Consider the following 15,923-nt stretch of genomic DNA (forward strand, 5'->3'; position numbering starts at 1 on the left):
CCATCAAGCTTACCATGAATATCGAGTTGCTCAATAAACGAAGATGAGTGATCAGTGAGCTACATCAACCTACTTGGATCCCACATACCTAAGGGTATGATGAGATAGTATATGTTTCGCATTTTCTTCTCTAAGTACCTGTGGATGTTATCGTGTGTGTTCCAGTTAGACCAGCGGGTTTATTAAATTGAATTATTTCCGTCTGTCCTTTACCATTAGTATCTGTTCAAAAGAAAATAGCAATAAGAAAACATTTGAAGGATCAATTACTACTAGAAAAATAGTATCATACAATTTTAAGTTGACATTTTTCATGGTTAAATTTTATCTGTTATCCATTATGATTACATGCTAATACAACTAAAATGTAGTCCTCAATTTTGCGATAAGTAATATCAAATTATAATGTTTCAACATAATGCATGTAGAAGTCTTTCAGTACCAGACATTCAAACTTTTGTGATTACAATTGCAGAATAATTAATTGAAATAAGAGTTGGAAACAAGTATCTGCTACTTAAAAAAAGCTACATTTATGCTTTATTAAGAAAGGGAAATCAATGCTGATAAAAAATATATCGAAAGTAGAAAGGATATTGAAAACAAATTAACAGAAAAATTCTTCGTCTAGTACCGGACAGACATTTCGTTAGCTGATTTATAGTTTGAAGACCTACGTCTATGTTCCTCAAAACACAAAAAATTTCAAGTTGAACATCGTACTTGCACTTATATTTTATGTCTTGCTCTGATTTATTCGATATTGGTATATAATACAGCAGTAATCAAAGGCCATGGAATTTGCGGTGATACTAAAGCTATTTATGTGCATTGTATTTTTGGTGAGATAGCAAAATTCATGGAATTTATTTTTATTGGCTTGCAATAGGTCATAATGTCAAATGCCGTTCTGATGTTAAAATTCATGACATCGTCCATTGAGAATGCAATTGTTTTATCTCCAAATTGTAAACAAACCGAAATATATTGGATGTTGTCTATTTAAGATGTAGCTAATTCTTTCATCTCTGCAATCGTCTGAAGGCTACATACAACCCATATTGATATATTGAGAGTCTTTTTAGTCGATGTGCAGAATTTGAAAACAGCCACAAGAGTGCACTCTCCAAGAGCCAATGAAACCTTACGACAATTTCCTCAACCATCCACAAGCGCCATCCGAGTACGATAAAAACCACTTGCATTCTAACCTCAGTCACTTCTGGGAGCTGCTTAACAAAGTAGTTGTCTTCGGTTCTTACTTTTGTTGTTAACAGACAAAAATTTGGAATAGTATTGGATTGGAATTAAAGTAGTTGATTAATTTCCCAAAATATGAATTATTTACTTTCTTACAAAATGACAGATTTATATTGAAATTGTTCCATCTCGTTTCTAGAATGCAGTGTTATATCTGGTAGATAGAACACTAACACTCTCAAATCATAACTGGTGTTGCATGCAATTATTCTATCTGAAATTTCAATAAAAATTACAGCATAAATACCTAACCAAACAACTACTTCTTTTTAGCGAGGCTTCAATATATCATCCTTTACAGTGGCACAAATTTTCAGCACAATGGTAACAAAGCTCCGATAAATATATCGTGTCAAATTGTAAAGGGCTCTTCTGAAAATTGGACATAGAACATTTACATTCTCAGTGGACGGCATGTTGATTGTCATTTGTGTCACAGCACTTGATCACTAAGAACGATTAATAATATTAATTACACAAATTATATACTTGTGGAAGTAGATGTGATGATTCCTGTTGAACCACCTCCTTGCTGTGCCATTTGTTGAATGTTTCCCATAGCTGGAAAAAAGATCCAAATCAAAACACGTAATATACTTGTCTATTTAATTATTTAACTTTCCTACAGTTTGTACGCCTGTCGCCTTTAATAAGAGGTTAGGTTTTATGGGAATACTATTATTTTCTGTCGATAGTAAATAAATTTAGCCTAATATTTATACAATTCCTACAATAAATAAAGCATTATCACTAAATCACCGTGGCCCTCAAGGGCTGTTACTCCACGGGTTATTATTATTACTAAATCAGTAAGAATTTTTCTGGAAGTAGATAAACTTTCTCAGAAGGACAATAATAACAAACGTTCTTGCACTTGTACCAATATCTACAGCAAATTAGATTTTAAGACTGAATTTCTCACCTGTATTTGCCATTGATCCAATGGCATTGTGTATCCCGGTGAACATTCCTGTGACGTGATAAAGATGAACACGTACTTGTTAAAACGTGTATAGTTTTCAATAGTTTTAGTGTATGCTAATCAAATAATGTTTCCTAATCATTTGTCTTTTGTGTTTAAAGTAGAATGTGGATTAGTAGAGTGTACAAAAGAATTCACCAGTTTTGTAAAGTGAAAGTTTGAAATAAGTGAATCAAATTATGAATTTCACAGAAATAAATCACAGACTGAAAAAAGTGTCCAGTTTAAATTATTAAAACGTTTTCGAGGAAATTCATGTTTTTACTGTCAAGCATATCCAAATGGTGTTGCATCTGACTATAATTACCAAGCAAGTACATATGTGAATATAAGCTTGTGCGAGGTAAATGTGCTAGAAATTGGGATTGTAATATAACGTACAGCCTAGCCAAATTTTAACCATAGCGGGATAACAGTATATGTATTGGAGAAGGGAAGAAAATCATAAACGAATTACTCATTTTCCTTATTGTTAGTGAGAGGTTGGGTACTCACGAATTTACGGTACTAATCATGTTTCTGAATTGCAGTTTGCTGGATATCTCTCTTAAACTCATCCGGTCTCGAAATGTGGGATTTAGCTTTTTCAAAATAGTATATTTATGAAATATATAAGGCTTACTTTAACATGAGTTTAAAGGATCAAAACAATGTTAGTGGTGATGTTTCTAAACGCTTGAGCTTACTACGGCTATTGTCACTATATTATAACACTTGTTATTCTTTGACACTACATTAAAGAATTTACTGTTTATCGGGCACTACTACGAGAAAACAAAAATTATCCATTACTTACTAAATAGAAGCTAAACTACCTGCAATAAGTTAATGTTACAATTGGTTAAAAGAATCGTCAGCTAAAAGGATAAGAAGAAATCATGTACCTGTTTTCACGTTTGAAACCTAAACACTTTTGACATGTAATTCGCAGATAATGAGCTCAATATTGAAGCTATTGTTTCATTTAAGAAAGCAAATCACTTCGATGTTTGAGGTTCCTTTCTATTGTTTCAAATCACGCCAGCAGCGCTGTTCCTGAGATATGCTTGTAAATGGTGCACAGCTCCGCAAAATAAGGAATGATTATATAGCCCTTTAAACTTCTATTGTGATTAATCTGTAACAAGCTTTCTCGAATTGGCATTATTTTCTACAAGTCGTACAAAAAAGAGCTTTTGTCTCTGTAGGAGACAGCGTGTAGGAAAGTGAGTAATAATGCCACCATTACGTGAGGACTTGTGTCAACACGTCATTATTGAGCAATCTTTAAGTGTGTTCTAAGTGTTGGTACAAGAGTCATTACTTAAGTCATCTAGTTTAAGTGATGACTGTTTCATGTTAGAGATTTCAAAAGCTCATTTTTGTTAATTATTTTAACACTCTGCTTTGAAAATTCATTAAAATTGTCTCTTTACTTTCACTGAAGAGAGTTTTTACACTAACATGTAAAGTTGATCATGGCGTGAAACTTAAAGAAAGAGAATGCCAAGAAGAATAATAGTAGTCGAGCACTGCATGTGAAGTTATTCTGTAGAGCTCCGGTGTAAAAAGTGTACTTGTTTCTTAAAGTTTGCCTTCATGTGTCATGTCAGCGTGATGGCAAAGGTCCCTTAGAAGCAACAATTTTTGACGACGCATTTTTCAAATTGGATGCTACTTCCGAATAGGAACTGCATCTTTTCTGGAATGTGACGTCACACTTAAGTCATTGATGTGCAGTGAATGTTTCTGGACACAACATTATGAAATTTACAGCCCATCCACCAGGCATTCTCCACTCACTTTTTTCAATTTGGAAATGGGACGTTACAGTCTACGTGTCTTCAGTCTAGCCCCTTTGAAACTTTGTGTTAAAATAGTTGTTATAAAGTATTTGATAGTTGATAAAAAGATCCAAAATTTGGAAATGTTCATGAATATTACTAAGTTTTATGTCAGTATTGGAAGAATCTTTCAAATTTGCAAACACAAAACCCTAAAAATTTAATTGAGATTTATTGAGAACTTTTAATCTTGAAAGTGATAACTCTTGAATTTCTAACTTGAATCAGTTAGTTTGGTAATTTTTATTTAAAATAAAACCTGGGAATAGTTTAGAGTTAGTAGGGTCCATTATATTTATTTCACTTTGTCACTTGTAGATCCTTCTTTGTGAATGATTTGTTAGGGGGGCAGTTGCCCCCCACTTTTTGACACTTTTGCCCCGCACTATGATAAACCTTATGTACAAAGAGAAAGTAAACTGTCCTTGCCCCCCTAGTTTTGGAACCCAATCGCCGCCATTCCTGACTGTAATGTCCGAACTTAACATTCATGGGTACATCCTTTTACCTGTAATAACTTTGAAACATTAATTATAATATTCTGTACGCTAAACTTTAATTTCTTTCTTAAATACATACGTTATTTCTGAGCTGATCTACTCTTAAGTTTCTCAAAATATTTTAGCACCAAATCACATGATAAGTATAGAAATCTGCAAATATATATTTTTTGAGAGACGTCCAGAAAACTATATTTAAAGTTTATACCTGATCCAAATCCTGGTAAACCGCCACCAAATCCAGGTAATCCTCCGCCAAATCCAGGTAATCCTCCGCCAAATCCAGGTAAACCTCCACCAAATCCAGGTATTCCTCCAGAAAATCCCATCATTCCCCCTGCGAAACCTAAACCTCCTAGCAGGGAACCTAGGTTAAATTGAATTTTATTCGCTTTGAACATAAACATGTATATAAATAGGCCTATATATCCTTAAGCAATACTTGATATCATTTCGACAAACAATGACAATATTTTAGCAAATAGGTATATATTTTTTTGAAATTATCATTATACATGGATATACGTAAATGATTTGATTTTTATGGTAATAAAACACAAGTTGTATAATATCCACAAAATATTTTAATTTTTAATAATTCGCAAGTAGTGTAATATCGATATACATTAGTGTGCAGCTTCCTCACAAAATATAATAGTAGATAAGCCTATATTGTTCTAAGTTCTCCTAAATTGTGCTGATGATAGTGTAAAGATTGTATGTTTGATTTACTGAAAATTGTGTTTGTGTTCCACAAATTGATATTGTGTATACTATCGTGAGGAACATGCTCATGGCCAATTTACCTTGCATTGTGGTGAAGGTTTGCTTCAAAAATAAATCCAAAATATATGTGTGGTATTTTAATACTATTTTATGCAAAAATCCAGTATTGACTTTCTCAAAAATATTTTACATTATTTATAAATTAAATTAGAGAATCTTACAAATCAGGAAATTTTGAAATTCAATTTCTTATGTCTTAGCTTGAAGAATTATATGATTGTATAATTTACCTCTTGAAGTAGATCCCATAAATCCACCACTTCCAACTGCAAGTCAGTGAATTAGAAAAATTATAACAAGAATATGACAATGTGTAACTTTATTATAAATATATATATGCTATAATTTATATAATTTGGTCCTTGAAAATGTTGCAAATAACGATACTTATATATGTGTGACATTGCATTTTCATGCTGCACAAAATCATTGATTTCATGCATTCTTATTGTGAAATTTTGAGGTGTCTTAACCATGTTACAAAAAAGCTTCTCTTATCAGTATTTTCATTGGAAGCTATTTGTTGCATGTTTTCTGTGCATTCAATTTTATTCTTAAAATATATTAAAATCTTAGCACCAACATTACAAACAGTATTTTATTTAAAATTTCTTACCAGCACTTTCTGAAATCAAAATGTATATTATTACATTCACAAAACATATTTAAAGTATTCGGAATATGAACAAATATCTCACAATGATTGAGATATATTAAATCATTGATTTAAATTATTATCCTAATATTTTTCCGTCGTCGCCTTGAAATCAAGGTGTCCCGGGTTCGATACCCAGTGGAGGCACATAGTGGTTCGGATCCCACTTTAATCTGTAGGCCCAGTCCCGATTAACCTTACTGTGCATAAAGTGGACTTAAAACACCAAATCAATCAATCAATTATCATAATATTTTCCAAATAGATTTGAGTGCTTAATTCGTACGTTGAGAATATCGCATGCAAAAATTTAGTTTGTTATTGTGTGTGCCTGAAACATTTAGTGACTTCAACAATGTGGAAGAGTTAAAAAAACAGTGAAATGAATGCACAAAGTTAACGAAATTTCCAGATACAACTACAACCTTTTAACATGACAAATACATTCGTTACCCTGTGGAGGCATATACTAGTTCGAATCCTACTTTAACTTCAAATCCAGTGCCGATTAGACTAATGCTTAAAAGAAATAAAAAATCAATTTATGTGTTATTATTTTCTCAGTATTAGTAATACACATAGAAAAAATCAGAGATGAATGTATGTAACAAGTTTTATGTTCTGTATCTTTACACAACATGATTTTATTATAATTTCAAGTTCTTACATTTTTAATACCTTATGTTTGATAATTAAAATATTTAATATTCTTAATGTTGATAAAGATATGACAATCAATTATCATATTTAGAATTGATTATTTAATGATTTAATTAACACCTATGATAGTACTGTTCAGTTACTTACATCTTTGTCCTCCTTCAAGGGCCATGTCACCTCCTCCAGCAGTGCTTTCTCCAGTTCCACTTTCCACACCCCCTCCAGTGGGAACCATGTCTCCCCCTCCATTCATGGTTGTCATTCCATTTGCTCCAGTCTGCCAACTCGTTTCCCCATTATTACCACCATTGTACTGGTTTTCTCCTCCTGCAGATCCATATGTCCCGCCACCAACATCAAATCCTGGTTCACTATAATTCGGTCCACCTTCAGCAACATCCATACCTGCTCCACCGTAACTCGGTCCACCTTCAGCAACATCCATACCTGCTCCACCGTAATTCGGCCCACCTTCAGCAACACCCATTCCTGCTTCACCGTAATTCTGTCCGCCTTCAGCAACACCCATACCTGCTCCTCCGTTATTCGATCCGCCTTCAGCAACACCCATACCTGATCCACCGTAATTCGGTCCGCCTTCAGCGACACCCATATCGGCTCCTCCGTAATTCGGTCCGCCTTCAGCCACGCTCATACCTGTTCCCCCGTAATTCGGTCCACCTTCAGCAACACCCATTCCTGGTCCACCGTAATACGGTCCACCTCCGGGAACACCCCTTCCTGGTCCACCGTAATACGGTCCGCGTCCGGCAACACCCATTCCTGGCCTTCTGTATTTCCATCTACCTCTACCACGACCCATACCTGGTCGTCTGTAGTTCCACCCATTTCTGGCAGCACCCGATGCACCCATTATACCTCCACCAATACCCAGATTTCCTCCAAACCATCCAGAACCAAAAGCTGCCATTGGGTTTAACATTCCAGGAACACTACCTCCAGCAGAAAGGAACATTCCTCCACCAACTGATGTGCCGCCATCACCATTGATATATCCTCCTGTAAACTGTTCAGTATTTCCTACAGGATATTCTGAAGGATAATTAGGATCTATGTTGGTTTGGGGACTGCCCGGTTGAATTTCATATGGCTGTCCCACACCACTATACCCTACAACTTGATTCACAGATCCTACGCGAATAGAAGAAAGAAATTATTAGATTGTAACTTAATTATCTTAAACTCAAAATTGACTTAAGAAGTCTAGACTGTCAACAGCTATATTCCTTACATAATAACAGCTTAATGTGATTCATGATAATGTAGTTACCTCACCTTATAAGTTCAGAAATCGTCTTAGATATGACAACAGAGAATTTGAATCAGCAAATTAGTGTTACTATATCTTGACACTATTTAATGTTATGGAGATGAACTTTATCAAAGTAAATTACAGTGTGGGCATTGCAGCCGCGCATGCGCTGGAATTTTTAATTCTTAGGTATTGCAAGACTCGCATTCAGTCTTTCCTGGAACGTTGGCCGGTTCAGACACGAATTGTGGCAATGCAAGCGTTCATCCGAACACGCTCCATTCAGTAGACCCAACGGGCAGTGCTCATAAAGGCATCAGGACACAAGAGAATACGCCTCAACTGACACGGATATTTTTGATTCTGACAATGCCATTTCATCATTGTTCTATCCACTTCAATATGCTGTGCCACTCTGTCACTGGTTGATGACGATCCTCATTAGCATTAGACCCTTGCAATGTCCCCTATGTGCATTCAATGAAATTTCTTCGATTGAACGTCTGCACTTCCGCGATACATGTCTGAACCTGCCACCGTTCCAAGACAGACTGAATGTGAGTCTTGTAGCTGGCTAAGCATGGGGGATTCGGGCAGAGTTACCATCTGGCAAACAATATTCGCCACTCTGTATTTTACGTTTACCTTTTTAGATTGAGAGTGTTAATGATTTCTCACAGTTATTAATATATATTGTATAATGTTGATTATATTACACCCGCTCGAGATATATAATGTTAAACATATTCTGTACAAAGTATATTCACCTTGATTTGGGCCTGCTCCAAACATGGGTCGTACTGTAACATGAAAATTGAATCAGTAAGAAGCTCAAACATTAAAGTTCTGAAATGATTTCAATGCCCTAAATTATGAGTTTTAATTTTACTTAAGGTAATCTTTGAGAATTACGTATTGTATGTAATCTACTGAAATACATTCTTCATGAAGATAAGAGATGGTGTCCTTGAAAATCGTAAGTACAATACATTTTAAAAGATATATTAAGTAACACATTTTCTCTTATTAGCGTTTATATTCAAATCAAGTTTGAAGTAAGTAATGCATAACTACACTATATAAGGATATTATCAAAAGCTGCTTCATAGATACACGGCAAGGTCAGTTACCAAAGTTTTAGAAAAAAATTTCGAGCTCTCTATAGTAAACCTCATTCTTGTGTTCAGAAACTTGAGTGTAGTGGATGTAGTCATTCTGGATTGTTTGTATAAGGGTAGGTGGGGGACTAATCGAATAGAATTCTTGGTAGTCCATACTTTAACCCACACATACACAGCACACAGAAATCGGATCTACATTTTCCGTAGCATTTCAGTCGCTGAAGATAAGAGACTTAGGTCTTTATAGCTCAGAACTTTCTCAAGAACTTACCTGGGCGAAAAACCGTAAAGGTCTCTTGATTTTAGTCCCCAAATATGAGAGTGACTTTAGCTTTCCAAAGCTCGGAATCTGGTGGATAGGAAACCTGTTAGAATCTCTTCATATCAACTTGAATTGGCTCTCCAAAACTAGGAACATTCTCTACTACTCGCATGGTCGATAACACGCGAGAATGTCGTCATGAAAATGACACTGATGTTAGCTCTTCAAAGTTCGGAATCTTCTCCGGAACTTGCCTGATCGCTAACCGGAAAGAATAATTTCAGTATTTTGTTTTCAATTCCAAAGCTAGGAATTTTCTCCAGAACTTACTTGGTCGATATGTTCATTTCAGTCCCATAATTTGAGAGTCACATATATATCTATAATCCTTGAATCTCCTGTAGAACTCGTCTGTTCGGTAACAGACAAATCTCTTGATTTCCATCACTGAAGATGATATTAAGGTTAGCTCTCCAAAGCTACGAATCTTCTCCAAATTTCACTTGGTAGACATCCTGAGAACCTCTCTTCAACAGCTTTATTATTCGCGGAAAGTTTCAAGATGTTCTTTGTGTCTCTTAGTTGTTTAGACTGTGATATAACTACTAAAATTACATTCTACCAAGTACTTACTGTTATTAGATAAATCTCCAAATTGATTTACGGCAAATGCAGCTGTATTGGCAATATTCTTGTTAATATTGTCTAAACTGTTCTGAGCATTGTTCATAGCTGCCATACCTGTAAACATATTTGGAAACTTTAGTGGATACAAATACATAGACAAGCGAAGAAACACTATACAATAATTTGCTGCCTGCAGCCAAAGAAGTTAGAAGAATTAGAATCAATAATACCTTTTTACATTAAATTTGATATGTCGTTACATATTGCCTAACTCTACAGTGATGAGCGACCTTCAATAGCATATCGTCGTAGAGTTATGCAACACGTAACGCCGAGCAAGGAAGTAAGCAAGCATTTAAGGATATGTGTCTTTTTTATTGTATATGAGTGTACGTACCTCACGATAAGAAGATTTCCATAACTGAAACATTTTTTAATCATCCGATGTTGAGTGTTTAAATCCAGTAGTTGACAAAAATTAACAAAAATCAGTAATAAAGTACTTCAAAACCCTTCTTTTAGCCCATAAAGTATATGAAAATTTACTAAGTTAGGTGTAATTTAAGATTATTTATAATAATCTGTAATTTGCCACGCATCATGACTTATTTTGCGAAGAAACTTAAATTGGACATTTTAAGAAAATAAAATATTTTGAGATTTTCAACATTTTCAAATATTTGTTTTCAAAGCAAATATCAAAAAATGTACTCTATATAACTTAACTTTTTGAAAGTCAATACAGCATCAAAAATTTTGAGGTGATAATTTTAATATAAGTTGCGTTAAGAAACGAATCATCATCATCCTTTGCCATTTCCTGCCTCTGGCTGGGTAGGCATAGAAGTGAAGCCTCTCCATTTTTGGTCTTCCACCACTCCTCTCTATCCACGGTGTTCCAATATTGTCCTCTTCTCCTAACACTCTCATCTATCTGCTCTTTCCACCGACATACTGGTCCCCCCCCCCTTGACATTATTTCCACTCATTGGGCTCTTACTGGTAGTCTTTCTGATTTCTGATTCCACCCTCTTCATGTGTCCGAACCATCTCATCTGTGCCTGATCTATCCTGTCCTTAAGCTTCACCACCCCCACTGACTTGTCAGATCTCCTCATTAAAAATTTCATCTCCACTGCCTGCATCTTTCTCTTGTCTCTCTCTGTTATTGTCCAAGTATCTGATCCGTACTTAAATATTGGCACATAATGTGTTATATATTCCCTTGTTGCATTTCATAGGTAAATCTCTGTTTCATATTAATCAAATCTCATTTTTTTTAAATCAACATAAAGTGAAAATTTCTAAGTGTGATCTGAATGTTGTCAAACTTAAGGCAAATATGTAATATTTGGTGTACCATTAAATTGCGAGTGAACAAGTTTCAGAAGATAAATTTTACATTAAAGTTATTGATACTTCAAATAAATAGTTGAAGGCAAAGTAAGTTTTATAAGTATTAGTTACAATGTTAATTTTGTTTCTAAAATGAAATACTTACTGTTACTAGCCACAGCTTCTGCTTGATTTGCGGCAATATTAGCTATATTATTAATATTATTTACCCCTTTCACTACTTTTTTATTGATTTTGTTCAAACCAGTTGTTAGAGAGTTACCAAACAAGTTTATGCTGGTAGTAATCTTCTTTCCAATTTTCGTTAAACCTGTAAATATTTTTAGAATATTAATACATGTTATGTATTTAACACAGAAATCTATTCCAGGGAACAAAACTTGTTTACATGAAAATAATTCAAATTGTGTATGGAATTTTCGTGTGAACTAAAGTGTGAATTGTATCACTTTTACGCTTGCAAACTACCCTTCAGACCGAAATTCGTAGCTGAATGATGTGAAAATGCCAGTTTCTTTCAGTTTCAAGTGGTGTGTTGGCTAAAACATAAGGCATGCGACATTTGCATGAAAAGTTCCTTGTCGAATGAAACCAACTTCTAATGTTAACGCAAACGATAACAGATGAATCAGATCGAATTTCTCCTCTGAATTTTAGTCTCTGAAGATAAGGAGACGATATTTCTCGGAATTTAGAAATCTTCTCTAGAACTCACCTGCAGTGGCGTAACTAGGCCCTTTGGGGGGATTCAGCTCCTCAATCCCTCGATAAGCCCCACCAAGTTTTAGCTATTATGACATACAGTATTTCGAGAAAACAGATTTGAACAATTGTTAATGCAGGAACATACCTCTAGATACATATTCTGGGAAAGAATCGTTTCGTTGTGACATAGTTTTTTTTAAAACACGATCTTAAATCTTACACGTCATGTCTTTAGCTGCCAACAGTGCAAACGATCGCCGTCATTTGTTCTATTTCCACAACGGTTCCTACGCGAGGAAACGGGATTCGCGTACGAGCGCTCGTGGTGATAGGTTCACTAGTAAAAAGCGGTGCATATCCGAAGGAGCAGCAATTCGCGAGTGATTGGTTCAATTTCGACGACTTTATTGTCAAGTCAATTGCTTATAGAGTGTAGTGAAACGATTCAGTGTATTTTTTCCCCTTGGTGTGTAACCTAGCCAGCGACCCATTAGATCACCGTGGCTTCCGGCGGGCAGCCGGTTCCCACCCAGGATGCCGAAATGTTGGACCCGAGAGAGAGGACGGCTGCGGAAGGATTAGTCGACCTGGCCACAAAGGAGTTTCCATCAGACCAACATGATGATGACATTCCCATGACCGACTCTGTACAACGCTCAGGTAAACGGACACTGGACGAGGTGAGTAAAACCGATCGCAATCAAGAGAATATGTTCCGCCCCACTCAACCGGACCAACGACCCCCAACTCTTTGGTATTCGACCGACACCACCGGCCCATTTGTGGTCCTCTTAGAAGGACAGAACCAAAACATTGGTAAACTTTCTAGTGGCAGCCTAGGTAACAAATTCCGGAAGGCCAACATTCCAGTGTGTCTAGTGGAACAATGTGGCAAAAACAGAGTACGGGCCACTTTCAAAACAGCAGAACAAGCAAACGCTTTCGTCAGGAACGGGACCTTTTTGGACTCCCTGGGAGTCCGAGCCAAAATACCACATAGCTTGATTCAACGGGAAGGGCTAGTGTATGGGATAGAATTTGACGTGACAGAACAAGACATCCTTGATGGCACCGATTCTCCCTTTCGGGTTACTTGCGCTAAACGCTTAAAGAAAAAAATCTGGCGAGAGGATGGCAATTTCCAACTCGTGGACACAAAATTGATCTGTCTCTCCTTCCACGGCAAACACCTGCCCGAAAAAGTGCTGATAAATAAGGAAATCTTCACAGTCAAACCGCGAGTTCGATCGGTTTTGCAATGCTCTGGCTGTTTCCGATATAATCATTCCCAGGTTCAATGCCGGTCTAAACCACAATGTGCTAACTGTGGCCAAGAACGACACGGGGAAGGATGCTCCAAACCCCCTCACTGTAGCAATTGCAAGGGCCCACATGGGGCACGCGACCGCCAATGCGATTTATGGCAAAGAGAACAAACTATACAAACTCGTATGGCGGAAGAAAATATTTCCTATTATGAAGCAAAGGCCAAACTTTTTGGCACCTTCCACCCACCCCCAACTCGGGAAGATATTTTGAATCCCATGCTAAACAAGCGTGACTTTCCCAAATTGTCCCCCACACCCACCTCGACCCTCTCGAACGGAACACGCCAACTCGGCGCTTGGGATAACCCCTTTCATACATTACAGAAGCATTTGGTTTCCGACCCTTCCCCCCCAAGTGGTCGACAGACCGCCACGCCGCAGGCAGTGGAGACAGTTCGCTCAAAAAATAAAATTCCTCCCCGCCGCTGGACTAGCAAGCCTAATAATCCCGTGCCCCATTCCTCCTCGAAGGAACAACATGCAGATCTACAAGTCAAGGCATCCAGCACCAACGTTGAAAAAACAAGAACAATTTCTAGTCATCGACATCGGAAGATGAATTTACCCCCTCTCCCCCCATCGGGCGTAACGCTCATCCGGCCCGGAGGGCCCCCCCGGACCCGGCATCATCGCCGCCTTCGGAACCACTGCAAGTTCACCATTCCGACCAACAAACGATCTACAAATCACTCTTGGACCTCATAACGACCTTATGGGCATCAGTGCTCCAAATATCAAACATACGCGAACAAAAGATTCTCATCCAGCAAATACAAGCCCTCACGACCCAACTGTTATCAATAATAGCAGGCTGATTACCTATCCATTTTTGTTTCTCTTTCCTCTTCGTTTTTTCTCCCCCTATTTTTTCGTTTTCTTATCCTCTCGACAAAAAGAAGATATTACAACGGAAGCTCGCCTATTCCGGCATAGACCGCCCCAGGAGCCTTTTCTCCTTTGTTTATTTTACCTGTTTTTTTTTTGTTTTCCCTCCCCCTCCATGGCATTTCCTGTTCTTATTCAATGGAACGTCCGCAGCTTTTCGGCCAGAAAATGTGAATTACAGAAACTTGTGGCGGATTATAAACCGCATCTCCTTAGCCTACAAGAGGTGAAAGGAACTCGATACGAGAACTACAGACTCCCACATTTCATCTCTTACGGTCCCCCTTTCCCCGCAACACAACGAGGTGTTGCTATTTACGTCCATGAAAACCTTCCACATTCCCCCCTCTCTCTCCCCTCCTCCCTTCCTTTAATTCATCAGTTTAATGTCGAAATTGTCGCCGTACGCATTCAGTTTCATCAACACCTATTCACACTCCTCTCCCTCTATATTCCTCCCCATCACTTTTCGCAGAATATCCCTTTATCCACCCTCACCGACCTTCTCGCCTTACTCCCAGGACCCTATCTCATAACCGGTGATTTCAATAGCCATAACCAACTGTGGGGCAATGTCCAGACCGATAGATTAGGTTACAACATTGAAAATTGGATCTTTGAGAACGACTTTATTCTAATGAATGACGGTACCCCCACCCACTACCCACACAATGGTTCCTGCCCGACTGCCATCGATTTAACAATAGTGTCCCCAAACCTCTTTTCTCATATCAACTGGACAAACGATTTAGACTTACGAGGGAGTGATCACACGCCGATATTTATTTGTTTACCAAATACCTTTCCGACTACAGGCGTGACTGACATCCCTGTCCGTCGATGGACACGCGAGTCTATTAATTGGAATACCTTTCGTTCATATTTCCTTAAATTATACTATACGGACGATATACCCTCTCACCGGACAATGACGTATACCAAATTCCTCCAAATGATTACGTTAGCGCTTGATCGGAGCGGTACGCGCCAAAAATTCTTTTCCATTGACCGATTCCCTAAGATTCATTGGTGGAACAATCAGTGTGCCGCCATCAAAAAAAAAAAAAAAAACCGCACTCAAAAAATTTTATGCCAAACACCCCACGCCCGATACATGGCTGGAGCTCCACAAACTACAGACGCTCGCAAAAAATACATATACTAAAGCTAAACGACTGGCATGGAAACTCTTCTGCCAGTCCCTCGATGTGACTATCCCCATAGGAGCCATTTGGCGTAAATTCAACTCCTTACGACACCCCCATATTCCCCGCCCCCGACCGCTCAATAATGCCTGGGAAGCGGAATTTATGGACCTCCTCACACCCCCTACGGTTACCTTACCTCCCCCATCCCTAGCCCCGACAAACTTTTCCTTTACAGCAGATTTCCCTGCTGTTACAATTTCGGAACTTCAACATATCCTAGAGAATACCCCCTCTACTGCCCCAGGATATGATGGCATCACTTACGACACCCTCAAACACCTCCCAGAACAAGGACTCAATATCCTCACGGCAATCTTCAACTCTGTTTACCGTAGGGGTAAAATCCCGCGAGGCTGGACCCAACATGTTGTCATTCCAATATTAAAACCGACGAAACCAGCTACCCATGCGACGTCTTACCGTCCTATTGTTCTTATACCTGTAATGGCTAAATTATTCGAAAAAACTTTACAACACCGAATAACTTGGAAT

The 15,923-nt window shown here is 37.6% G+C and overlaps 1 protein-coding gene across 4 annotated transcripts in view; it reads right to left on the reverse strand.

Moving 5' to 3' along the window:
* Positions 1–15,923, reverse strand: part of LOC145991204 (uncharacterized) — a 35,296-nt gene that overhangs the window by 5,824 nt on the left and 13,549 nt on the right. For all 4 annotated transcript variants that reach the window (XR_014442014.1, XM_083127105.1, XM_083127103.1 and 1 more), the window contains 9 exons: positions 11,451–11,615; positions 9,956–10,063; positions 8,707–8,739; positions 6,814–7,818; positions 5,582–5,617; positions 4,774–4,932; positions 2,183–2,230; positions 1,750–1,821; positions 139–222 (listed from right to left, as the gene is read on the reverse strand). Coding sequence is in view for 3 of the 4 variants with exons in the window: in XM_083127105.1 (XP_082983231.1) it covers positions 139–222; positions 1,750–1,821; positions 2,183–2,230; positions 4,774–4,932; positions 5,582–5,617; positions 6,814–7,818; positions 8,707–8,739; positions 9,956–10,063; positions 11,451–11,615 (1,710 nt within the window). In the remaining variant the exon portion in view is untranslated. The remainder of the gene's footprint in view (positions 1–138; positions 223–1,749; positions 1,822–2,182; positions 2,231–4,773; positions 4,933–5,581; positions 5,618–6,813; positions 7,819–8,706; positions 8,740–9,955; positions 10,064–11,450; positions 11,616–15,923) is intronic.

Source organism: Lepisma saccharinum, chromosome 8 (assembly GCF_977018435.1).
Source record: "Lepisma saccharinum chromosome 8, izLepSacc3.1, whole genome shotgun sequence".
Classification (NCBI taxonomy): domain Eukaryota; kingdom Metazoa; phylum Arthropoda; class Insecta; order Zygentoma; family Lepismatidae; genus Lepisma; species Lepisma saccharinum.